This window comes from Heptranchias perlo, chromosome 6 (assembly GCF_035084215.1).
Source record: "Heptranchias perlo isolate sHepPer1 chromosome 6, sHepPer1.hap1, whole genome shotgun sequence".
In the NCBI taxonomy this organism is placed as follows: domain Eukaryota; kingdom Metazoa; phylum Chordata; class Chondrichthyes; order Hexanchiformes; family Hexanchidae; genus Heptranchias; species Heptranchias perlo.
The window spans coordinates 74,457,259-74,485,213 of NC_090330.1; the positions used below are offsets into that span (position 1 = coordinate 74,457,259).

General features: G+C 42.2%; 1 protein-coding gene across 1 annotated transcript in view; it reads left to right on the plus strand.

Moving 5' to 3' along the window:
* Nucleotides 1–27,955, plus strand: part of myo16 (myosin XVI) — a 773,985-nt gene that overhangs the window by 737,408 nt on the left and 8,622 nt on the right. Inside the window, exon 32 of the mRNA XM_067986709.1 lies at nt 6,037–7,230. Coding sequence (XP_067842810.1) covers nt 6,037–7,230 — 1,194 coding nt within the window. The remainder of the gene's footprint in view (nt 1–6,036; nt 7,231–27,955) is intronic.

Below are 27,955 nucleotides of genomic sequence, written 5' to 3' on the forward strand. Positions count from 1 at the left end.
ATTAATTATTTAAATAAGTGCACAAGCTTTCTGAATTAAAAGTAGTTTTACCAGAGAATCAGGTGAATTTAATTAAATAAAGTGAAATTAATTAATTAATTAAGCAGTCAGGCTTAAGGAATTAGAAATGGCTTGCAGAGAATGAGAGGAAATAGAAATAAATTAATAAAGTAAATAGAACTGGAAATGGAGCAGAGAAAGCAGCCTTACACAGAATGGGGATCAGGACAAATGGTTCCAATAAAATAGGACACAAAGCCAGCAATTACTAAATTAATTAAATAAAGATCGAATTCAGCAAAATGAATTAAATAAAGGAGGAGGGATTGATGAATTTAAAGTGGCCGAACACAGAATTGTTAGAAACTGCATGAATTAAATTAACTGAAGTCAGAAGTGGCATGTAAATATGTTGTGGAGAAGCTTGTCAAAATTAATTAAATAAAGATTTGGACTTTAACCCGGAAAATTAATCAAATAAAGAGGTAAAGAATTAAAAGCAGCTTTACACATCGGCAAAATGAATTAATGAATTCCAAGCGGCCTTGCAGATTGGTTAAATTAATTAAAGGCGCAGGCTTCATTTGGGAAAAATTAATTAAATAAAGAGGTGGCCCTCAAGAATTCGAAATGACCTTTCACAACATCGGCTAAATAGCAGGTGTATTTATCAGATATACAGAGAGTTGAAATAAAAGTGTAAAAGTAAATTTAATTTACTTGAAAACTTACAGAAAAGTAAAAAATGCTGGAAATACACAGCAGGTCAGTCAGCATCTGTTATGGGTGTGTACCTGTTTTTACTCTACAGATAGTGACTGGTCTGCTCTATAATTCCAGCATTTTCTGTTTTTATTTCAGATATACAGCATTTTTAGTTTTCCTTTCCATTTTATCTGAGAACTTACCTGGCAGAAAAAGAAAAAAGAACAAACAGTTGGAGGGAAAAAATGGCAGTCAGAGCTGAGAGAGAGAATTCAGAAGCACACCTAGGTGCCAACTGGTGCCCAGAGGCTGAAATTACACCAGGACTGTTGACATAGCAAAACTGAATGGGAATTTTGACATTGCAATTTACAATGGTAAATGTTCATGCAGAAGCATGACCAAGAATTGTGCAACAAAAAGTGAGATTTCTGGGCAGGGAGTTGATGCCCTATGCAAGACATATATATATATATATATATATATAGAGAGAGAGAGAGACAGACATTTATATATAAAGAGAGAGAGACAGACAGACAGATAGACAGGTATTAGATAGATATCATTGACAGGTTTTTTTATGTAAATGTCAGTGTTTCATAAACTCAACAGTTCAATAATATTTACTGAGGTCACAATATTTCCACATCATCAGTCACATAATACATAATTGCACAAAGACCAGACTCTAATTCTAGAACCTCAAGGATGGGATGTAACCACACTAAACACATAATGACTTGTGCCTGCTTTCAAATGAACTACATAAATTGTTAGTAAATAAGTGTGACAATTTATGTCAAATTTATTGTTTCCAACTTCCATTTTTATCTGGACTTGCTTACTTTAATGGATTTAGTCATATAAACCTCCAGAAGATTGCAATGGAAGACTTTAATCAAGGAGTATTATCACTTGGCAAGTGTCTTACCTGGTTTACTAACAAGGAAATGTGCAACAATGTGACTGATATTATTGCTTCACTGATTGTATCTGCAGCTATAGTTCTTACACTTTACAGCTTATTGAGTTTGTTAGTGCTCCTTTTGTTCTCGCTGTGAGACAGTGAGTGGGGATCCTACCCCCAGACCAATGTCAGAGAGCCCATGAAAACAAAATGTTGGGGATCTCCCTGCCTGCACAGTATGGCTCAAATTAACTGTCAAGCCAACTGGGGAGCCCACCTTTGCCCTTCCACTCCACGATATGTTGGTAACCTAACCTAAGGCTCACCATGCCACTATTCTAGTGGTAGTGCAACATGGCGGACTTTGGCTTGAGAATGGGGGTATGGATGGTCAGGGTAGGTTTTGGGTGGGGGGGGGAAGAATGTAGGAAGGGTGCAGGGCATTTTCTTCCCTGCTCCTTCACAAAACACCTTAGAATCATAGAATTAAACAGCACAGAAAGTGGCCATTCGGCCCATCGTGCCTGTGCAGGGTCTTTGAAAGCGCTATCTAATTAGTCCTATTCCCCTGCTCTTTCCCCATAGCCCTACAGATTTTTCCTTTTCAAGTGGATCTCCACTTCCCTTTTTAAAGTTATTTTTGAATCTGCTTCCAACACCCTTTCAGGCAGTGCATTCCGGATCATAACAACTCACTGCATAAAAAAAATTCTCCTCATCTCCCCTCTGGTCCTTTTGCCAATTATCTTAAATCTGTGTCCTCTGGTTACCATCCCTCCTGTCAGTGCAAACAATTTATCCTTATTTACTCTATAAAAAGTCTAATCAAACTTTGTTAACATTGCTTTCTATTCCTTTCAATTACTCATTCACATCCTGTATGCCTCCTACTGCTTGCATGTATGTTTCATTCCCTTTTCCAACACCCCATCACCTTTCCTGTTACGTTGTGCTCCCTGTGTCACAAACCCATCCACTGAACTTTTCTCTCACTGACTAACTCCCTTTGGAACTCCTACCTTATGTCTTTGCCACCATTCATTCCTTTTGTTTCTCTTGTGCAATAGTCCCTCGCCCTCCATATCTGCCAATCACATCATTCTGTGCCTTTAACCACTATAGCCCCCAATACCAAGACAACTTCCCTTTGATATCTGTTGCTTGAGGTGAGTGGCACATATTTAAGTGCAGGACACAGCACTTTGGATTATTTTACCTGTGGCACTCACTGATGCTCTTTGCCTTTGGTTCTTGGCTTGCAAATGACAGGACGCAAGTGACGAGCACAATTCAGTGTCATCTATTAACAGACCATATGATACCCAATTTCAATCACAGCTGCTGAATGATGAAATTCTAGAGCTATAACTCCTTTTGACATCAGTGCGAGTTATTTTGTTTCATAAATGTATAATTGGTCAGAGGCAGCATATCTCATCCCTTCTCAGTTACGATTTGCTGCAACTTTCAAGGGAAGTCACCACAGTTTGACCTTTCACATTTCAATGAGAGAGGTTAAAACTTAATAAACCGCACTGCAACTGTGTGAAAGCATGGCAGGATTCAGGCAATGAGTTGTATTTTCTGGTGTAATCCTGGGGCATTGGAGGCAGCATAGAAAACATTAATTTCTAATTCGTACATTATTAGAGCAATACTTTGAAAATTTGTCATCAGAACTCAGTATAAATACTTGTAGCAGCATGGATGTATAACCTATGGTTAGCTACGTGTGAAACAGGCACAGGGTCTGAAAAAGAAATAAGTTGTAATAATTCGTCTCCACCTAAGGTTCATTAGGCAGAATGTCTCTGAACTCAGTGGCATGCATGGTTCATTACAGACATTCAACATGCAGGACTTCCGGTGAATAGACACATTTCTGTAACTGGAGTAAAATTCCATCTTCACCAATCTTCACTAGGTTTCAGCTCACACAAGAAAAGTAATTATCAAAGGATCACTCGTGCAATATAAGGTGCTGTCAATCTAGCAATAGGTAGATACTTAAACCGTTCATTGCAGACTCAAAAGTCGTAAGATTACTGATAACACAGCGTAAAGCTTAATCATAAATTCTCTGTTTTTGACTGTGGATATGTTCCCAGTTTGTATTTCCTGTTTTTTCCTCCTAGCATCCTGTTGCCCCCCTGATGCGCACATGCTCATACCCTGATTGTTTTACCTCATGCCCTCCTGTTATGTGCCATTAGGGTTTATTCTCTCTTTACTCATCATTTAACCTCTCTGCCCTTGTTTCAGATTTAATTTGGCACTTACCTGCTCTGACCAGCTTTCTGTTTCCTGGATCTCCCACTTTGCTTCTTTGTTCCTCTTCATTTCATTCTCTGTAACCTCCATCCCATTTTCAGGTCCTCTTATCTCCATATTTATCTCTATCTATCTTTTGTCTCTGTTTCAGGTTCTCCTATCTCTATTTCTAACCCTATCTCTATTCAGGTTCTCCTATCTCCATTTAGCTCTATATCTCTGTTTCAGGTACTCCTGTCTCTATTTCCAACTCTATCTCTGTTTCTGGTTCTCCTATCTCCATTTCTAACTTTCTCTGTTCAAAGTTCCCCAGTGTCTATCCATCTCCATGTCTGTCTCAAGTTCTCTTCTCTCTACTTTGGTTTCTTATCCTCCCCTTTTTATTGCAGTTTAAAATTCTCCTCTTTCTTTCTCGATTTCAGGTTTTTTTTTATCTCTGCTTATCAGTCCTCCTCCCCTCCCCGTTTTCTTCTTTAGTTTTGTTTCACACAATGATCACTGATCTCTTACTTTCACTTCCTTTTTTTGCCCACTCACGTGTTATGCCTTGTCTTGTGATCCTATTGTTGATATCTCTCTCCACACTTTAAAAAAAATTCTTTCATTACTTTTTGCTATGTTTCATTTTTTATATTAACATATTACCTACATATTAAACATTAATATTTAACCAGGCTCATGAGGTTCTTAGCCACCCTTGCCACTCGACAATCTTTGCCCCACCCTGTTCTGACAAAGATTTTACAATTGAGATATTAACCTCTATTTTTCTTTTCAGATGCTGATGGAGCAATTGCATTTCCAACATTTTTTATTTTTATTTCCAATTTCCATCATTTGCAGTTTTCTTTTCTCTTTGCCTAAACTCCATATTTTGTCTGATACGCTAAGCATTAGCGATCAACTCAAACAGAAACTCCAGGTCTTCCTAATCTACATTATCCTAAAATACTATAAAATGCAATGCTTATACTAGGGAGGTTAACTGAGATCACAGAGGTGTGGGCCTTTCTGAACAGCAAAAAACTCAAATGAAAAAAAACCTTATAGTTGAATGTGATTTCGTCTAGTGCTATTTATGCTACGTATAGCTTTATGCGTGTTTGAGTTTTTGCATTCATCTCAATTAGGGATGCCAGTGAAGGGTAAGGAGACACTTTCCATTTCGGGCATCCACTGTCAGAACCAAGTGCTCCCAGGTCAAGTATAGCAAGGTTAGATGCAAATTAAAGTTCCTTACAATTTAATGTAAAACATGGGAGCATTTTTTTGGTTAAGTCTCTATGTTTTTCTCTTTTCTAATTGGTTATTTTCATTACTCATCTATCATATCAAGCTAAGTCTTTCTAGTTCCAATTTAATGTAAAATATGGGAGCATTTTTTTTTTGGTTAAGTCTCTGTGTGCCATAATCTCACCAATGAATAATGACCGACAAGAGAGGGCAGAGAGGAGATTTACTAGAATGGTCCAGGGATGAGGGACTTCAGTTATGCGGAGAGACTGGAGAAGCTGGGGTTGTTCTCCTTAGAGCAGAGAAGGTTAAGAGGAGGTTTGATAGAGTTGTTCAAAATCATGAAGGGCTTTGATAGAGTAAATAAGGAGAAACTGTTTCTAGTGGCAAAAAGGTCGCGAACCAGGGGACACAGATTTAAGGTAATTGGCAAAAGAACCAGAGGCAACATGAGGAAACATTTTTATATGCAGAGTTGTTATGATATGGAATGCACTACCTGAAAGGGTGGTGGAAGCAGATTCAATAATAACTTTCAAAAGTGAATTGGATAAATACTTGAAGGGAAAAAATTTACAGGGCGATGAAGAAAGAGCAGGGGAGTGGGACTAATTGCTAATAGCTCTTTCAAAGATGGGTATGATAGGCCGAAGTGCCTCCTTCTGTGCTGTATCTTACTATGATACTACAATATTAAAGTGCGGTATTGAAGAGATACTAGTACCTTTGGAACTGTACCTCAGCAAAAAAAGGTTGAGGGGAGGGGAGAATATGCAATATTTTTAAAAAGCTCCAGAAATATGAAATTCTTTTTGTACTATTGCACTTACAAATATTTAGAGTAGAATTAAAGTAGAAATATAGGAAGTGAAGTAATTGCTTTATAATTGACCTAATTTTTTATTCATTTTTATCCACAGTTCTGACTAAACCAAGACCTCACAGTGATGATTACAGCACAATGAAAAAGATTCCCCCACCAAAGCCCAAAAGAAGCCCCAACACCAGACTGACGGGTTCATATGAAGAGATCTACACAAGGAAATCACCTGCACCTAAATTTACAAGCACAACGCTGACGAAAGCAGGTCACAGCACTGGAACTATTCAACGAGCCGCATCTGCTGATGGGCCACACTATGGCATGTTAAGTCTCCATCTGTCACAGGAAGAGGACATGGAGCCTGTTTACATAGAAATGGGAGGAACTGGTGGGGCATGCGGAAATTATCTGACAGAGATGGAGAGTCCCAATCAAGGAGAATCTGTTTATGAAGAGATGAAGTATTGTTTGCTAGAAGGCGGCTCAGGCTGTTCTATCTTTTCAAAGCAGGCAGCTTGTCCTCCCCCTCGTTCAGAGAGCAAAACCCCGACACTGCCTGAGGATTTCAGAACAGGCAGCCCTACCATGACAGGCTGCAAAGAATTAGTATGTGACATTCCACCGCCATTTCCAAATCTCCTCCCCCATCGACCCCCTCTGCTTGTATTCCCTCCAACACCAGTGCAGTGTTCTCCTGCCTCTGATGAATCACCGCTCACACCCCTTGAGGTCAAAAGGTTGCCGGTGCTAGAAACCAATTTGAATTACTCTGTACAATCGGACAGCATATCTCCCGCCTCTCCACAATACTCAACCCATCTAAAAGGAGAAAACGAGCCACCAGCATCCCCTGGACTGGGTGTGTTCAGTATATCAGGAAAGATGTCTCCTCCCCCAACCCCTCCTCCTCTTCCATTAATTCCTACTCCTCCCTACAGGCCAACTTCACATTTTATTTTCCCACCAGACACTTCCTCCCCTTGTTTTGCCAATGCAGGAAAACTAGCTATGAACACAGATGTTCCCAAAGTACCTCATAAACCTAATCCCTTACAAGGAGGAGCTTCATCTACAAACTCTACAAGGTTGCCTTGCTCACCAGTAAAAACCTGCAGGACAGGACCCGGGAAGTACATTTCCTCCTCAGCAGGGAACGCATCACTATTTCCTTACTCTTCCTCAATCCCCAGGCCAATTACCAGCCCACTTGATGAGCTGAACAGTCTCTTCAGCTCAGGTCGAAGTCTTCTGCGAAAATCAGCAGTGGGAAGGAAGATACGGGAGCAAGCGAGTGAGTAGGCCTAACTTCTATACAATAAATCTGAGACGTCAATTGTATTTGGGGGAGGGAGATATGCCTGTCTGTAAGTAATGGTGTCAGTCTTGGCCCAGTGGTAGCACTCTCGTCTCTGAGTCAGAGGTTGTGGGTTCAAGCCCCACTCCAGAGACTTGAGCACATAATCTAGGCTGACACTTTAGCACAGTACTGAGGGAGTGCTGCGGTGTGAGATGTCTGCCCTCTCAGGTGGGTGAAAAAAATCCCATGGCACTATTCAAAGAAAAGCAGGGAAGTTCTCCCCGGTGTCCTGACCAACATGTATCCCTCAACAAACAACATTAAAACAAATTATCTGGTCATGTATCTCATTGCTGTTTGTGGAACCATGTTGTGCGTAAATTGGCTGCCACGTTTCCCTACATTATAACTGTGACTACACTGATTGTAAAGCACTTTGGAACATCCCGAGGCCATGAAAGGCGCAATATAAATGTAAGTTCTTTGATTTCTTTCTTTAATGGGGTTAATGCAGTTCATTGAGCAGCGTTGAAAAAGGATATATATTTAGAAAATAAATGGTCCTCCCTAAATAAATAAGTACCATCTAAACTATTTAGAGTAAGAACTTGCATTTATAAAATGCCTTATCACATTTTTAAGAGATCTCAAAGTTGTCTACTCTAATTAATTACTTTTGTATTGAATCACTGTTGTTATGTAGGCAAATATGGTGTCCAATTTGCACACAGCTAGTTCCCACAAAGAACAATTTGATAAATGACCAATTAATCTATATTTGGTGCTGCTGGTTGAGGGAAGAATATTGTCAGAACACTTCCCTGCTCCTGTCCATATAAGGGGAAACAATGTTTGGAGGGAGTGTGAGTCGGAATAATAGATAAACTTTTAAAAAGCAAGACAAGCAAAACAAACAGGAACCCAGCTTTAAAACTTACTGAAAGAAGCGCAAATGGAGAAAACACGTTCAAAGTTTACCTCAACTCTTCATAACCACACATTAGCTACAATCATTGCCATTCCACTTTTTTCCTCAGTTCAAACACAAGTTGTACGTCTTCTTGCAGTTAGTTTATATAAGAAACACCCACAACATTTATGTTAACCTCAAAAAGTAATTGGCTTGGAATTTCCTCGAAGCTGCTCCCACTCCGTTACTGTAACTTTGCCGGAAACTCCCTGTTTACGCATGTAAACGGGGTTTCCACCACACAAAGTTACGCTGACAGAGCGGGAGCAGCTGCGTGCAAATTGGCAGCCATTGTCTTGGAAGACGTGGTGTGGAGGTCAGTGTACCTGTTCCAACAGGAAAAGTTTCGTTGATCTCCACCCAGTATTCTGTTTTGCACTTGGACCATGGGGTCAGCATACGATTATACAAGCGGACATATGGCTGGTTTGGGTGCAGCTAATCAGGGTAGGAGGGTGGCAATAATTAACTACAAGATCATCCCACCCTGTTTCCACTGGTGCCACAGATAATAAATTTATATTTTTAATGGGACCCTCACTACTAGTGTTGGAAGACAGCAAGGATAGTTACAAATGGTTGTGAGTCCTTCTCTGCATCCACAGTATGATGTTTCTCAGTGTTATCAGGAATAGAATAGAAATGATGCTTCCCCCATCTTTTGTCTCTGCCTCAGGGAGAATAAATTTTAGATATTCCTAAAACTAGAGATGAATCCCTGGTCCTGATTACTGCGCATTGATGTGCAAGCATTCATAGACTGGAAAGAACGATCACTGTGTCACTTACAATGGAGTGACAGATAATGGCAGATCCAAGAGACTAGTGGAGAAATGGATACAAGCTCTTATTACAGCACTGCTTTCATGATAGCTTGTTTCCAGCGGGAAGAAGTACTCACAGGGAGTGCTGATTGGGGAATCATTGGTCCCAACTCCTGATTTTCCATCTATTTCTTTTCCTAGCTAGTGCTCCCTGCATGTGCCACACCTCGCCTGGAATGTCCGTTCAGAGAATCAACCTTTATATTCAAAAAGAAATTAGACCTCTCTCCTCCCACAGACCACCAGCAGGATTAAAAAATGTTAATGTGTTTAAAGAAAAAAGTCAATCTACCCCTGGACATCCACATTTGGTGTCAGCTGCTTGTCCACAACCACCACAAAATTATTGTAAGGACACTGAGAAAGTGAGTACCTGAGGGATCATTTTATAAAACTGCACTCCCAGCTCAAGCCTCACCCATTGGGAGTTCAGATAGCACTCAAATTCTTGTTAGGTGCTCCCAGTGGGCAAAGTTCCATGATGGAAACATGAGTTCATGTAACTACCCTTCATACTCCATGTAAAGTGCCATGTTGCCCCTCAAAAATGACACAACTTTTTAATGAGAGATCAACATATCAGCCTGGAGCATTCAAATTAGAAAAACTTCAGATTGTTGAAAGAATTAACTTAAGGGTTTATTCAAATTTACAGCTTAGTTTAAGTGGTCCTCAATGAAAAAACTTGTCAGAAAGGTGGCATAATTAGTAAACATACTGTCATTATATCTCTGGGACCTGGGTATAAATATATTCCATAATGATGGGATGAAAGTATCTTGATCTTCAGTTAGGTGTATGGGTCCTACTTCAAATAAATTCAGGTAGTCTCATCCCAAATTCTAGAAGGTGCAGGCTTCAACCCACACCTGCCTCTGGTTTGACACTAATTTGGCATATGGATGATTGGTGTGGGAAATGGAAAGCATCCAAGAGAAGACACCTTTATTGAAGTGATGCTTCATACTTGGCATCTAATGCTGGTACTTGAGAAAGGATTAACAATGTCCATGTTTTGGCAGTATGCTTACAGATTACTGATACTACAGTCGATTAACAAGCTCCAACTGTTTTGGTTCCTGACTTACAATCAGACACAGATTTAATTATATCTATTCTTCCTCAGAATAGCTAATAATACAAACTGGCAGCAAAAAGCCTTGAAAGACCCTGTCTAGATTTGCACAGGTTGCTTCGTTTGACAGTGGTTGGCATCTATATCTGAGCCTTTCAACTTGAAAAGTGCTGATAACTATAGTCTGATCTGTGGAGAGTTTATTGCTAGGAGAGTGACAGGTTTGCAACCCTTACACAAGCTATAAGTCTCAGCGATGGCTCAGTGGTTGCACTCTCACCTCAGAGTCAGAAGGTTGTGGTTTCAAGTCCCGCTCCAGAGATTTGAGTATATAGACAGACACTGCAGTTCAATACTGAAGGAGTGCTGTGCTGTCGGAGGTGCTATTTTTCAGATGAGATATAAAACTGAGGCCCCATCTGACCTCTCAGGTGGATGTAAAAGATCTTATGGTACTATTTTGAAGAAGAGCCTGGCCAAAGTGTCCTGGCCAATATTTATCCCTCAACCAACACCAAAAAACAAATAATCCGGTCATTATCTCATTGCTGTTTGTGGGATCTTGCTGTGTGTAAATTGGCTGCTGAGTTTCTCTACAACAGTGACTATATTTCATTGGCCGTAAGGCGCTTTGGGATTTCCTGAGATCATAAATGCAAGTTCTTTCTTTCTTTCATTAAAGAGCTCATAGGTCAACTAAGGTGAAGTTATTTAAATCATCTTTGTGCAAGGTATGAGATGCAAGAGCATTAGGGCTCGATAAATGTTCTTTCTTCCAGCACTGAAAGTTCATTTATGATTTCCAACCATTCCCACTGATTCCCAAAGTTATTGACTAAATTAGGAGAAAAAGGACCAAAACTATTTTAGTACCTTCACTGCCTCATGAAGACGCATCTTTTGGAACTCTTAAGCCAGTGAAGACTTAATTAACCAAGCAAAGATCAGGAAATCAGGGCTGCTTGCATTGGATTTCTGACATGCCTGATTTCCCTATTGGTTGTTTCGGGGCATAAATGAAGCCACGCAGCAGGGGTATCGTTAATATCCAATAATTATTCAAACGTGGTTCTAGGCTGGGATTGCTGACTCAGGGCAATGACTGCCCAAAGTGTGCTGCTCACCCATTCCAAATCAGCAGATTAGGGATCCTGGGACCTCATAAAATGTGTTGGGCTGGATCATGCTGGAGTGGGGCATCTCCTGGTGTGCCCTGATTCTTTTCTGCACCCTTCAGCTCAAAATTTTTTTGCGCCGTAACTTGCTGGATATGCGAGCTGATAACGGCATAGCAAGGCAACAGGGCATCTGGGCCTCAGTAAACGACGGGATCAACAGTGTATCTCCTTAACCAATGAGATTTAAGGATCGAGAAAGAAACAGAGGAACACCTGAGAAGGAGGATGAATTTGAGTGGGTGAATTAGAATCAGATCAGGTACAGAAAAAGAAATGAAGAGAGGGAAAGAAAGTTTGGATTGAGAGAGAGATAATAAGACACAGAAAGGAAAAGGAAAAAATGTAAAAATGTCAAATTTGACATTTTTAAAATCTCCAACACTAACTTACCGCCTGAAGGAATGAGACTCCACAGTTTAAATTTTTCAATTTCTGGGCCAGAGAGATTGATTGGCATTGCATTAACAATTATCATGTTGTTAAAAAGGTACTTACGCTATTAATTAGCAGACTTAACTTTCTGCAGCAAGTTTAATGGGCAATTAATGTGCATGACCAGCAAGTTCTTAAAAATAACAGGGAGGCTAAGGGCGAGATGCTGTTTGTGCAAAGCAAATGGTGGAGGGGTGTAAATCGACCAGCAAGTTCGAGATTCGCAACTCACAGCGTGTCTCTTAACCACATGAACTTGTTGGCCAATTCGCACATTTATAATGACGTGCGCCGTTAACACACCATTATTTTTACAGCATGATCTGGCCCATTATGTTAATTGCAAAAGATTTCTTGCATTTTCTGTCCAATGTTGCTGAGTTTTGCCCCATGCATTAGTTGTTTTTGCTGGGAACTTTCTGATGCTTTGTGGTGCCAATGTTTTCCTTCAGTAATCTTAGTTGCTGTAGACATTTAGATAGAACCATGCAAAGTGCTCAGCCGGGACATTGCTTGCCAGGTTTTGAACATGCTAGATGCTTCAGGTAAAGAGGAGGAGTTCATGAAGAGTCACCAAGTGCAGGTGTCCTCATACATGTGTTGTTCCGGCTACACCTGTCGCTTCCACAGCGTCCACCTTCATAGCAAAGTGATGGAAGGTGTCGTCGACAGTGCTATCAAGCGGCACTTACTCACCAATAACCTGCTCACCAATGCTCAGTTTGGGTTCCGCCAGGACCACTCGGCTCCAGATCTCATTACAGCCTTGCTCCAAACATGGAAAAAAGAGCTGAATTCCAGAGGTGAGGTGAGAGTGACTGCCCTTGACATCAAGACAGCATTTGACCAAGTGTGGCACCAAGGAGTCCAAGTAAAATTGAAGTCAATGGGAATCAGGGGGAAAACTCTCCAGTGGTTGGAGTCATACCTAGCACAAAGGAAGATGGTAGTGGTTGTTGGAGGCCAATCATCTCAGCCCCAGGACATTGCTGCAGGAGTTCCTCAGGGCAGTGTCCTAGGCCCAACCATCTTCAGCGGCTTCATCAATGACCTTCCCTCCGTCATAAGGTCAGAAATGGGGATGTTCGCCGATGATTGCACAGTGTTCAGTTCCATTCACAACCCCTCAGATAATGAAGCAGTCCGTGCCCGCATGCAGCAAGACCTGGACAACATCCAGGCTTGGGCTGATAAGTGACAAGTAACATTCGCACCAGACAAGTGCCAGGCAATGACTATCTCCAACAAGAGAGAGTCTAACCTCCGCCACTTGACATTCAACGGCATTACCATCGCCGAATCCCCCACCATCAACATCCTGGGGGGGTCACCATTGACCAGAAACTTAACTGGACCAGCCATATTAATTTTGTGGCTAAAAGAGCAGGTCAGAGGCTGGGTATTCTGCGGCGAGTGACTCACCTCCTGACTCCTACAAGGCACAAGTCAGGAGTGTGATGGAATACTCTCCACTTGCCTGGATGAGTGCAGCTCCAACAACACTCAAGAAGCTCGACACCATCCAGGACAAAGCAACCCGTTTGATTGGCACCCGATTCACCACCCTGAACGTTCACTCCTTTCACCACCGATGCACTGTGGCTGCAGTATGTACCATCCACAGGATGCACTGCAGCAACTCACCAAGGCTTCTTCGACAGCACCTCCCAAACCCGCGACCTCTACCACCTAGAAGGACAAGAGCAGCAGGCACATGGGAACAACACCACCTGCACGTTCCCCTCCAAGTCACACACCATCCCGACTTGGAAATATATCGCCGTTCCTTCATTATCGCTGGGTCAAAATCCTGGAACTCCCTTCCTAACAGCACTGTGGGAGAACCTTCACCACACGGACTGCAGCGGTTCAAGAAGGCGGCTCACCACCACCTTCTCAAGGGCAATTCGGGATGGGCAATAAATGCTGGCCTCGCCAGCGATGCCCACATCCCATGAACAAATAAAAAACATACATACACACTCTTTCTCCCTCTCTCTATTTCCCTCTCATGCACCCTCTCTCAGTTTTGCTGGGTTCATTTCGAAGTTAATTAAATAGGAACAGCTTTCATTTTAACACCTCCATATGTTTAGCTTGCAAAGTCCAATCCTAAAAAGGGTCATTGTTCTCCAAACAAAGTTAGCTGCAGCTTTAAGGACAACTAGCAGCCCTTTGATAACTGCTGATGCCTGATAACGTGGGCCACAATCCCTGTGACATTTCCACTGTGTCAATTTTACCTTGCGTTACCAATGATGTCAGCCTGATGAGGTGCAGATGCATGCTTTTAAGACTCCATGGTCTTGTTCATCCTTATCTATTTCAACACCATTCATTGAGTAATTTGTTCCTAAGTGCAATATTATACATATGTCTGCATTGAGTTTAATTTGCCATCGCTCAATCCACTTACATATTCGATCCGACTCATTCTGTTTAATAACTGCAACGAATTGCAACTTCTTAAAGCTGCATCACATCCGTGGGCTTTCGTCGGGTGGAACTATAATTGAGCTTTGACTAAATAGGACCTAAGGTTATCCTGCTGAGTTTCTCGCTCTATCTGCTGGTTCTGGAGGAGGAAGGGCAGGATCAGAAGAGGCATGTAGTATACAATATCACCCTGAAAGAGCCAATACCATGCATTGGTGAAGAAGAAGAGAATCTGTCTCAACCACTGCTGGAAGAGGACCATGATCATCAGCCACCTTATGTGAGTCTGTAAACATGCAGCATGCAGATTCTTTGTTCTGGATGTGTGCCTGGTGTTTGGTCATTATCACATTTCAATTGGCCACAGAGTAAATGTATTTGCATGGCAGCAATACAGACGCAGTGCTAAAACATAGGTATGAATGTGCATTTGGGCAGTAGGTGAACAGTTGCCAGAATGTTGTGCATTCTCCCTTTTTGACGCTCCACTAAATGAAGAAGTGAAGTGCCATTAAGATGAGGTAAGACCAAGTAAATCGTGAGCAATCTTTCAGAGACCAACAAACTTTTTCTGCTCCCAAGATCTGGTCACAGATGAGACAGAATTCACTCTTTCAGTCACCACCATCTTTGGCTGCTATAGTGTTATTCTTCAGAGGAGGGATGACCCACCATTTCAAAAAAGACCATCTTTCTTTCCAGCACCTCTTGCAGTTGGACCTCCAAAGCTGCCTCCTAGAAGGGAGTTACATAAGAACATAAGAAATAGGAGCAGGAGTAGGCCAATCAGCCCCTCGAGCCTGCTCCGCCATTCAATAAGATCATGGCTGATCTGATCCTAACCTCAAATCTAAATTCATGTCCAATTTCCTGCCCGCTCCCCGTAACCCCTAATTCCCTTTACTTCTAGGAAACTGTCTATTTCTGTTTTAAATTTATTTAATGATGTAGCTTCCACAGCTTCCTGGGGCAGCAAATTCCACAGACCTACTACCCTCTGAGTGAAGAAGTTTCTCCTCATCTTAGTTTTGAAAGAGCAGCCCCTTATTCTGAGATTATGCCCCCTCGTTCTAGTTTCACCCATCCTTGGGAACATCCTTACCGCATCCACCCGATCAAGCCCCTTCACAATCTTATATGTTTCAATAAGATCGCCTCTCATTCTTCTGAACTCCAATGAGTAGAGTCCCAATCTACTCAACCTCTCCTCATATGTCCGCCCCCTCATCCCCGGGATTAACCAAGTGAACCGTCTTTGTACTGCCTTGAGAGCAAGTATGTCTTTTCTTAAGTATGGACACCAAAACTGTATGCAGTATTCAAGGTGCGGTCTCACCAATACCTTATATAACTGCAGCAATACCTCCCTGTTTTTACATACTATCCCCCTAGCAATAAAAGCCAACATTCTGTTGGCCTTCTTGATCACCTGCTGCACCTGCATACTAACCTTTTGATTTTCTTGCACTCGGACCCCCAGATCCCTTTGTACTGCAGTACTTTCCAGTTTCTCGCCATTAAGATAATAACTTGCTCTCCGATTTTTCCTGCCAAAGTGCATAACCTCACATTTTCCAATATTGTATTGCATCTGCCAAATCTCCGCCCACTCACCCAGCCTGTCTATATCCCCTTGCAGGATTTTTATGTCCTCCTCACTCTCCACTTTCCCTCCCATCTTTGTATCATCTGCAAACTTTGATATGTTACACTCGGTCCCCTCCTTCAAATCGTTAATATAGATTGTAAAGAGTTGGGGACCCAGCACCGACCCCTGCGGAACACCATTGGCTACTGGTTGCCAGTCCGAGAATGTACCATTTATCCCAACTCTCTGCTTCCTGTTAGATAACCAATCCTCCACCCATGCCAGAATATTACCCCCAATCCAGTGATTCTTTATCTTGAGCAATAATCTTTTATGTGGCACCTTGTCGAATGCCTTCTGGAAGTCTAAATACACTACGTCCACTGGTTCCCCTTTATCTACCCTATACGTTATATCCTCAAAGAACTCAAGCAAATTTGTCAGACATGACTTCCCCCTCGTAAAGCCATGCTGACTTTGTCCTATCAAATTATGTTTATCCAAATGTTCCGCTACTGTCTCCTTAATAATAGACTCCAGAATTTTACCCACCACAGATGTTAGGCTAACTGGTCTATAATTTCCAGCCTTCTGCCCACTACCCTTTTTAAATAAGGGTGTTACATTAGCAGTTTTCCAATCTGCTGGGACCTTTGCCGAGTCCAGAGAATTTTGGAAAATATTACCAAAGCATCCACAATCCCTACTGCCACTTCCCTCAAGACCCTAGGATGTAAGCCATCAGGTCCAGGGGATTTGTCCGCCTTGAGTCGCATTAATTTTCTGAGTACCAATTCCTTAGTGATTTTAATCGTATTTAGCTCCGCCCCCCCCCCCAGAGCCCCCTGTTTTTCTAGTGTTGGGATATTCTTAGTGTCCTCTACCATAAAGACTGAAACAAAATATTTGTTCAGCATTTTTGCCATCTCCATGTTTCCCACCATTAATTTCCCGGTCTCATCCTTTTTATATAACTATAGAAACTCTTGCTATCTGTTCTTATATTTTTTGCTAATTTATTTTCATAATCTATCTTCCCTTTCTTAATCAATCCTTTCGTTACTTTTTGCTGTCTTTTGAAGACTTCCCAATCCTCTATCCTCCCACTAAGTTTGGCTACCTTATATGTCCTTGTCTTTAGTCGGATACTATCCTTAATTTATTTACTGAGCCACGGATGGCTGTCATTTCTTTTACACCCTTTTTTCCTCAGTGGAATATTTTTTTTTTGAAAGTTGTAAAATAACTCCCTAAATGAACACCACTGCTCATGTACCGTCTTACCCTTTAATCTATTTTCCCAGTCCACTTTAATCAATTCCGCCCTCATACCATCATAGTCTCCTTTATTCAAGCTCAGTATGCTTGTTTGAGAACCAACCTTCTCACCCTCGAATTGGATATGGAATGTAAGCATGTTATGGTCACTCATTCCAAGGGGATCCTTAACTAGGACATTATTAATTAATCCTGGCTCATTACACAGGACCAGGTCCAAGGTTGCTTGCCCCCTTGTAGGATCAGTTACATACTGCTCAAGAAATCCATGCCTAATACACTCAATAAACTCTTCCTCAAGGCTGCCCTGCCCAATTTGATTTGTCCGGTTAATATGATAGTTAAAATCCCCCATAATTATAGCTGTTCCCTTATTACATGCCCCGACTATTTCCTGATTAATACTTCTTCCAGCAGAGTTGCAACTATTAGGAGGCCTATATACTACGCCCACTAGTGTTTTTTGCCCCTTGTTATTCCTTATCTCTACCCAAACTGTTTCATTATCCTGATCCTTTGTCCCAATATCTTTTCTCTGTATTACAGTAATTCCTTCCTTTATTAACATAGCCACCCCACCTCCCCTTCCTTCCTGCCTGTCCTTCCTGATTGTTAAATACCCTGGCATATTTAATTCCCAGTCGTTGTCACCCTGCAGCCATGTTTCTATAATGGCCACAAGATCATACCCATACGTAGTTATTTGTGCCGTTAACTCGTCCGTTTTGTTACGAATGCTACGTGCTTTCAAATCTGTTTTGTGACGCTTAGTTCCTGCTTTTTCCTTTTTTAACACTTTACCTTTTACTCCATACCTTCTGTCCCTTCCTGACACGCTTTCATCTGTCTCCCTGCCACAGCTTTGATGCTGGCTTAATCGCCTTACGCCTTCTAGTTTTCATTTTATCTGTCGTGCCTAAAGTACACTTTCTTTCTGCTGCTCTACGCTTTTCCCTTTCACTTGTTCTTGAACAACTGTTTGTACTATTTGTATGGCAGATTTCCCCTGGGTCTTCCCCACTCTCGCTGCTCTCAACTTTATTCCCTTCTGACTCCCCGCTCAGGTTCCCATCCCCCTGCCACTCTAGTTTAAACCTTCCCCAACAGCACTAGCAAACACCCCTGCGAGGACATTGGTCCCGGTCCTGCTCGGGTGTAACCCGTCACGCTTGTACAGGTCCCACCTTCCCCAGAACCGGTCCCTATGTCTCAGTAATCTAAATCCCTCCCTCCTACACCATCCCTGCAGCCACGCATTCATCCTGTCTATTCTCCTGTTCCTATACTCACTAGCACGTGGTACCGGTAGTAATCCTGAGATCACTACCTTTGAAGTCCTGCTTTTTAATTTATCTCCTAATCCCTTTTTTTACCTATGTCGTTGGTACCAATATGGACCACGACAACTGGCTGTTCACCCTCCCCCTCCAGAATGCCCTGCAGCCGCTCCGTGACATCCTTGACCCTTGCACCAGGGAGTCAACATACCATCCTAGAGTCACATTTGCGGCCGCAGAAACGCCTATCTATTCCCCTTACAATCGAATCCCCTATCACTATAGCCCTGCCACTCTTCTTCCTCCCCTCCTGTGCAGCAGAGCCACCCGTGGTGCTCCGAACCTGGCTCTTGCTGCTTTCCCCTGATAATTGTAAACAATTTTACAACACCAAGTTATAGTCCAGCAATTTTATTTTAAATTCACAAGCTTTCGGAGGCTACCTCCTTCCTCAGGTGAACGATGTGATAAGCCATCTCCCCCAACAGTATCTAAAGCAGAATATCTGTTTGAGAGGGAGATGGCCCCAGGGGACTCCTGCTCTACCTGCCTAGTCCTTTTACTCTGCCTGGCGGTCACCCATTTCCTTTCTGCCTGCGTATTCTTTACCTGCAGTGTGACCACCTCACTGAATGTGCTATCCACGATAGTCTCAGCATCGCAGACGCTCCACAGTGAATCCACCCGCAGCTCCAGCTCCGAAAGACGGTTAGCCAGTAGCTGCAGCTGGACACACTTCCTGCACACATGGTCGCCAGGGACACTGGTAGTGTCCATGACTTCCCACATAGTGCAGGAGGAGCATATCACGGGTGCGAGCTTTGCTGCCATGACTTGCCTTAGACTCTCAGACTCTCTTCCCGCTCTAGGTCTCCCCTTTTATACTCTGCTCACCTCTCGGACTTTGCTGCCTCACCTGTGACGTCGCACAGTAGTTGTCTCTTTTTGCAGGTCTGCTGCTGCTTTTATTCCCCAATCTCCGTCTTCTACTCTCAGGTCCACTGCCGCACTGTGGAAAAAGTTCGGAAAAGCAAGGCAAAGCAGCACCTCCTTCCTCCACTTCACCGAACTCCCACACATACCAAACTCTCAGCAGCTCACACTGTGTAGTCCGCACACCGTGCAGTTCGCACTGACAGGCCCCTGTATTTCTACAGTTTGTGACTCAGATAAGTCAGGCCTGCCCCACCTTCAAGTACCAGAGTTATTTGTCTTCCTGATCTTGTTCCAAACATTTCAACCCCTCAGTATCTGGTCACCTTTAAGGCGACCAGCAGCCCTTTAAGAACGGCTGGTGCCAGATGAGATACCCCTTTTCTTCATGTGATGTGTGCAGGGGTTCCTGTTATATTATGCATTGGAGCTGATATTCCATTATAGTGCAAGGTCAGCAGATACCCTTGCAGCTGTACACAGTGCCTAAAAAGGTGCATGCCCACTGCCACCATGCTGAGACTGTGTTATTTGCCCCTATATTCCCTGGGAATTATTTTCAATGCGGTTCAGTGGTTTCTTAGATTTTCACTTATGCTGTGCACAGCCTGAGTGAAAGGTATGGAAGTTACTGCTTATAGTACTAGACTAGCAACCCAGAAATCACGAGTTCAAATCCTACCATGGCAAGTTGTGAAATTGAATTCAATAAATCGGATAATGTATGTGCTTGCATCAGTAAAAATGACAATGATTGTTGTAAATACTCAGCAGATTCATTAATATCCTTCAGGGAATATAACTTGTCACCTCTAATTGGTCTGACCTATATGTAAGTCCAATCCCACACTATGTGGTTGACTCTTAATGCCCTCTCACGTGGCCCAGGAAGCTTTCAACAACTGTTCAAGAAGAAGGCCCACCACCACCTTCTCAGGATGACTAGGGATGGACAATACATTTGGCCTTGTCAACATCCCTCATAAGAACAAACAAAAAAAAATGTTGAAATGTGCTGAACAAAAAATAAAGTAAACTTTTGTGTCTGTGAAGTAAAGATAAGCTAAATTTTGGGAGATGAATATAAAATAATTTGTTGGATAATCAATTTATGTAAGACAGTTGAGTGCGAAAGCTTGCTTTCAATTGGTTTCTGGTTGTAATTTTATTTATTTGCCTGTATATTGTATACCAACTTCATACCGTTTAATGACAGAATTGAAAAGCAGAGAGATTATGTTAAACTTATATAGAACCTCGGAGTACTGTGCACAGTTCTGGTCCCCATATTATAAAAAGGATATAGAGGCACTGGAGTAGGTGCAAAAAAGATTTACTAGGATGATACCAGAACTGAGAGGTTATACCTATCAGGAAAGAATGAACAAGCTGGGGCTCCTTTCTTTAGAAAAGAGAAGGCTAAGGGTTAGGGGTCTTTAAGGTTATGAAAGAGTTTAATAGGGTAGACGTAGAGAAGCTGTTTCCAGTTGTGGGGGAGACCAAAGCTAGGGGCCATAAATATAAGATAGTCACTAATAAACCCAATAGGGAATTCAGGAAAAACCTCTTTACTCAGAGAGTGGTTAGAATGTGGAACTCGCTACCACAAGGAGTAGTTGAGGCGAATAGTATAGATGCATTTAAGGGGAAGTTGGAGAAACACATGAGGGAGAAAGGAATAGAAGGTTCTGCTGATAGGGTTAGATGAAGAGGGGTGGGAGGAGGCTCGTGTGGAGCATAAACACTGGTTTAAACCATTTGGGCTGAATGGCCTATTTCTGAGCTGTACATTCTATGTAAAATCAGCTGACCAACATGAAATGATTTGGTTCATGGTTTTATCTGTGACCATTAAATATAATCCAGAACTACCATTGAATTTCAAATAGAGGTATTTTCTTTGGGATTCAGCTTTGGGCATTCAAAATATAAATATTTGCGAAGCTGAAAGCAATGAAAATATTTCCCTGACTTCCTAGGACATGGACATCTTCCTACTGGGCTACTGGGAAGACAGATGCCTGATCCCTTCTACCGATCCAAAATCCAAATACAGACCATCTTCCCAGACATTATAAACCCACCAATAGGCACTAGGCAAGGGGTTGATTTTCCTGACTTTTGCTCCCAGGGAACACCCATTCCCTCGAGTGCAAAAATCCAGAGGAACAGGGTGGAGATCTTTGAAACCAGGTCACTGCCCCATTTACGTTGTCCTGGGAATCCTGAAGAGATGGAGGGAATGGAGCATTCCCTGGTAATGAGGTGAAAGGGGGCATTCAGGGATTTCCCACCTCAATTTACTGTTCCTGAAGCCGTGAGGAGCCGTACAAAGCTGGTGTTGGGATCTTATACTGAGATTTTCCTCAGTTTAGAGGGGTCCCAGCAATAGGCTGAAGAAAAGCTCCTCATATATTCGAATTTATTTTTAAAGTTACCCATTAGATCTTGGACCTTTGTGACATTCTGGCTAGTGCTTTTCAGGGGGTGAGCATAGCCCAAAGGTGCCTCTGGGGCATGTTAATGGCATGAGACAGTAAATTCAGGGGCACCTGGGCTTGGACAGATGAAGTCCACTTTGGATGCACTCTTCCAATGCCAGAATGGGGAAGGGGGAATCAGGAAAACCAGCCTAGTATACTTTGCCACTACAATGTCTGGGATCTGAGTCCGTCTCTGCTCCCTAATAGGCGTTGGATAAATCCAACGCGATATAATTAGTAAAAACAAATTGCAAGAAAAATGCCTTCACCTTCACTTCTGTGGTACATTTTGCCCCATTGCAAATGTGAGCACCTATTCTGTTTCCTCTACATTGATTTCACAGTACATTATGAAAGGGTGATGACAAGGTTGCATGTTCAGACCCTGCACATGGCATTTTAACTCCACAGTCCCAAATGGAAAAGTGGAATCCTGATGGTGCAGAGTTACAATTTTGTCACTTTTTAAAATGTTGCTTACACATGAGAGAGCTGGGTCATATACCCAGAAACACAAATAACACATTTTTAAAGAAAAATATGATAGGCACACATACAAAGGGGCTGATTAATGTTTTTTCAGAAGGCTAAATAAGTAACTAAGAGAGTGCCTTGCAGCGTTGCATAGTACAGTGTGTTGATGTGAGTGCCAACAAACTCTCGTATAATAAATTTCATCCCCATGTATCTTTTGAGAAGTTGCCACAATGTTCATGCATCGACAAAATACTGCAGGCTGCTCCTGCGCAACTCCCGTTTCATAGTGACAGAAGTGGAGGCTAACCAACAGGTCTGCCACTCATTCTCCTAACTGGATATGGTGGGAGAGTGAAGTAAAAAAAATTCATGTCCCAGAATAATTGTTTAGCACTATTTATGCTTCTGTTATGATAGATACAATTTTTTGATTGACTAGAAAAAAAAGACAATCATAAAGCTTGAACACAAAACTGCATTGGTGTAGAGCTGATTTAGTATAATGGTTATGGTATGGGACTATGTAACCTAGCAGAGGTTGTGAGTTCAAATCTCACAATGAAATCACAGTGAAATGGCAGAAATGTTGAGTAGTTACTTTACCTCACTATTTACCAGGAAAACTAACAGGGTGGACATGATATTAGAAGAAAGGATCAAAAAAGACAAAACAATAGTTAAGATAGGAAGGGGTAAGATAATTGATAAACTAATCAAACTTAGAGAGGATAAAACCCCTGGTCTGGACGGATTGCATCCATGCATATTAAAATAAATTAGGGAAGAGAAGCAGAGGCACTATTTTATTTATATATATATGTATAAAAATCCCTTTGAAAAGGGAATAGAACCAAAGGACTGGTGGACAGCTAATGTGATTCCTATATTTAAAAAGGGAGCTGGAGCAAGTTCAGGGAATGATAAACCTTATGTCGGTGGTAGGAAAGATAATGGAATCTTTACTCAAAGATACAATAGAAAAGCATCTAGAAACCAAAAATATAAGAGTAGTCACCATGGATTTCAAAAGGGAGGTCAATATTTGACCAACTTTATTGAATTCTTTGAAGAAGTAACAGAAAGAGTAGACAAGGGTAATGTAGTAGATGTAATATATTTGAATTTTCAAAAGGCCTTCGATCAGGTACCACTTGACTCATGAGTTAGAGGACAAGTAGCAGAATGGATAGCAAGCTGGCTACAAAACAGAAAACAGAAAGTCAGGGTTAAAAGTAGCTACTCAGACTGGCAAAAGGTGGGAAGTGGTGTTCCACAAGAATCGGTGCTGGGACCACTGTTGTTCAGCATTTACATAAACGATTTGGACTCGGGAATCAGAAATACAATTTCAAAATTTGCGGATGACAGCAAATTGGAAGGTATAGTTAATACTGAGGAAGACTGCGACAAAATACAAGAAGACATTAATAAACTTGCAAAATGGGCGTGTAATTGGCAAATGAATTTCAATATAGGTAAGTGTGAGGTGGTGCAATTTGGTAGGAAGAATAAGGAGGCCACATACTTCTTTGAAAATAAGAATCTAAATGGAGTAGAGGAGCAAAGGGATCTTGGGGTACAGATGCACAAATCACTAAAAGTAATGACATAGGTTAGTGAGGCCACAGAAAAAGCAAACCAAGCATTGGGGTTCATTTCTGGAGGGATAGAATTGAAAAGCAGAGAAGTTATGTTAAACTTGTATAGAACCTTGGTTAGGGCACACTTGGAGTATAGTGCACAGTTCTGGTCTCGATATTGTAGAAAAGGTAGAGGGACTGTAGAAAGTGCAAAAAAGATTTACAAGGATGGTACCAGAACTGAGAGGTTATACCTATCATGAAAGATCAAACAGACCGGGGCTCTTTTCTCCAGAAAAGAGAAGGCTGAGGGGTGAACTGATAGAGGTCTTTAAGATTATTAAAGGGTTTGGTATGATAGACGTAGAAAAGATGGTTCCACTTGTGAGGTAGACCAAAACTAGGGGCCATAAATATAAAATAGTCACTAATAAACCCAATAGGGAATTCAGGAGAAACTTCTTTACTCAGAGAATGGTTAGAATGTGGAACTCGTGACCATAAGAAGTAGTTGAGGCGAATAGCATAGACACATTTAAGGGGAAGCTAGATAATCACATGAGGGAGAAAGGAATAGAACCTTCTGCTGATAGGGTTAGATGAAGAGGGGTGGAAGGAGGGCTGTGTGGAGCATAAATACCGGCATGGACCAGGTGGGCCAAATGACCTAGTTCTCTGTTGTACATTCTATGTAATTCTATGTAAAACGGCAAGTCATTAAATTAAATAGTGGTAAGTTGTGGCACCAGACTTAAAAAAAAACATAAAAACTGCCTAGTTGTCATAAAATCCAACTGGTTCATTAATGTCCTTCAGGGAAGGGAACCTGTCACCTCTACCTGATCTGGGCCAACACATGTTTCCAGTCCCACACAATGTGCTTGACCCTTAATTCCTTCTGAAGTAGCCTAGCAAGCCACTCAGTTGTAAAATAATTGCACCACTAGAATTCCCATCTGAACATCATCACCACAAGGACTGTAATGGTTTCAGGAGAACGTCCACCACAACCATCTCAGGACAACTAGGAATGGACAATAAAAGCAACCTTGCCCACATAATAAAAAATGAGGGCAGGTTGTATTTGAAGTTATCTCTGCTATGGTTTTGTTCCTACTGGGTCACAGGATAAATATGGATGGGGAAGGTCATTTGATCAATCCTAGATCATCCATTAAAATAAAACCCCTCATGGCCCCTCTCCCCCCATCCCCCCACCTCCTTCTGAAATGATTCTATTTTCCATCCATGACTGTATCTGGAGATCCATTCCATGTGTTAACTGTTCTTTATGTGAAGAAGCATTTCCTGATGCGATTTCTAAATTTGCCTTTCATCATTTTGAGCATATGTCCCCTTGTCCGACCATTACAGTTTAATTTGACCATATTAATTTCATCCGCCATTGTGAAAAAGAATCAATCTACCTTCAAGATGATCAGCATATCCCTTCACCTGAGTAGTGATGCAAGCTTTCTTGGCCCTAATTTGGGAGAGAGAGAGGATATGTACACATTGTTACAACATTTATGTTTGTATTTGTTTCAGAAACAAATTCCATTCACATTAAAATGGGTACAACAACTGAAAGGGACACAGGCTAGAGAGCACCGATGATTCTAGATCTGGGTCATTGATCCATAACTTAGGCTTACCAGCTAATTTGTCAATAGATTTTGTGACCATTTAAGACATTAACAAGATCTGACAAGTCAGATATTTAAAAATGTTAAAAAATCCGTGACTCTTCTCTTGCATATGGCACTTTCTGCTGGATAAAGTCCTCACCACGAACCCTGTTCCTTGGATGCAGAGTTAACTATCACTTCTTGAACCAAATTTACAGAGCATGCATTATGCTTTGGAACTTACATAGTTACATAGTTGTTAAGTTAGTTTTGTTAATTTACCAGCTCCTCTCCAGAAGATGTTGATTCTTTGCTGGGATATGTTTCCATGGTTCAGGCATTCTCCAATAAACACCCAATTGCCCATTATTCTTTGTGTTTGCTGGGTATTAGAAGGCTATTTTAGTGCAGGGTGCTTAATCTAGTCCTCACCCAAAGCTCAATTGCACATTTCCAGCGGTGATCAGGAACCAGAACATTGGACGATTTTCCACTCTCTATCTCAGCGACACTGAGGCTAATTGTATCAACCTTACTGATGGTAAATGCCTGAGCACAGAGCTGAGATATGGCCCAACCTCTTGCTGAATAAACTCACCGAGCTGTAAGTTTTAAATCTAGTGAAAATACAAAATAAAACAACGTGGAGTAGAATCCTCTTGTTGTGTTTGTACTGCTTGACCCAAAAGGCTTCACTTCTGCTCATTAGAAAGCAAGGAATAGAGTGATACGGGGGGGGAGAGGGGTGGGAAGAAATAATTTGAGTGGGAGGAGGCTCATGTGGAGTATAAACATCGGCATAAACAAGGGCAAATAGATTCTATGCAACTCTGTGTCTACAACTTATCTGTTAGCACCCAGCATATTTTCCCCAAGTCTTAATCTGCTCCGAACAGGGTCAATTTTATGAGACACCTTTTTTAAAAATTCATTAATGGGATGTGGGCGTCACTGACAAGACCAGCATTTATTGCCCATCCCTAATTCCCATTGAGAAGGTGGTCGTGAGCCACCTTCTTGAACCGCTGCAGTCCATGTGGTGAAGGTTCTCCCACAGTGCTGTTAGGTAGAGAGTTCCAGGATTTTGACCCAGTGACGATGAAGGAACGGCGATATATTTCCAAGTCGGGATGGTGTGTGACGTGGAGGGGAACGTGCAGGTGGTGTTTTTCCCATTTGCCTACTGCCCTTGTCCTTCTAGATGGTAGAAGTTGCGGGTTTGGGAGGTACTGTCGAAGAAGCCTTGGTGTGTTGCTGCAGTGCATGTTGTAGATGGTACACACTGCAGCCACTGTGCGCTGGTGATGAAGAGAGTGAATGTTTAAGGTGGCAATGGGGTACCAATAAAGCGGGCAGCTGTGTCCTGGATGGTATCGAGCCTCTTGAGTGTTTTTGGAGCTGCACTTATCCAGGCAAGTGGAGAGTATTCCATCACACTCCTGACTTGTGCCATGTAGATGGTGGAGAGGCTTTGGGGAGTCAGGAGGTGAGTCATTCGCCACAGAATACACAGCCTCTGACCTGCTCTTGCAGCCAAAGTATTTATGTGGCTGGTCCAGTTAAATTTCTGGTCAGTGGTGACCCCCTGGATGTTGATGGGGGGGTGGGGGGGGGTGGAATTCAGCGATGGTATTGCCATTGAATGTCAAGGGGAGGTGGTTGGACTGTCTCTTGTTGGAGATGGTCATGCCTGACACTTGTCTGGCGCGAATGTTACTTGCCACTTATCAACCCAAGCCTAGATGTTGTCCAGGTCTTGCTGCATGCGGGCACGGACTGCTTCATTATCTAAGGGGTTGCAAATGGAACTGAACACTATGCAATCATCAGTGAACATCCCCATTTCTGACCTTATGATGGAGGTAAGATCATTGATGAAGCAGCTGAAGATAGTTGAGCCTCGGACACTGCTCTGAGGAACTCTGCAGCGATGTCCTGGGGCTGAGATGATTGGCCTCCAACAACCACTACCATCTTCCTTTGTGCTAAGTATGACTCCAGCCACTGGGGAGTTTTCCCCCCGGAGAAATTTCCATTGACTTCAATTTTACTAGGGCATCTCGGTCAAATGCTGCCTTGATGTCAAGGGCAGTCACTCTTACCTCACCAAGACTGTAATGAAGTCTGGAGCCGAGTGGTCCTGGCGGAACTCCAACTGAGCATCTGTGAACAGGTTATTGGTGAGTAAGTGCCGCTTGATAGCACTGTCGACGACACCTTCCATCACTTTGCTGATGATTGAGAGTAGACTAATGGGCGGTGATTGGCCGGATTGGATTTGTCCTGATTTTCGTGGACAGGACATACCTGGGCAATTTTCCACATTGTCGTATAGATGCCAGTGTTGTAGCTGTACTGGAACAGCTTGGCCAGAGGCATAGCTAGTTCTGGAGCACAAGTCTTCAGCACTATAGCCGGGATGTTGTCGGGGCCCATAGCCTTTGCTGTATCCAGTGCACTCAGCCGTTTCTTGATATCACGTGGAGCGAATCGAATTGGCTGCAGATTCGCTTCTGTGATGATGGGGATCTTGGGGAGGGGCCGAAATGGATCATCCACT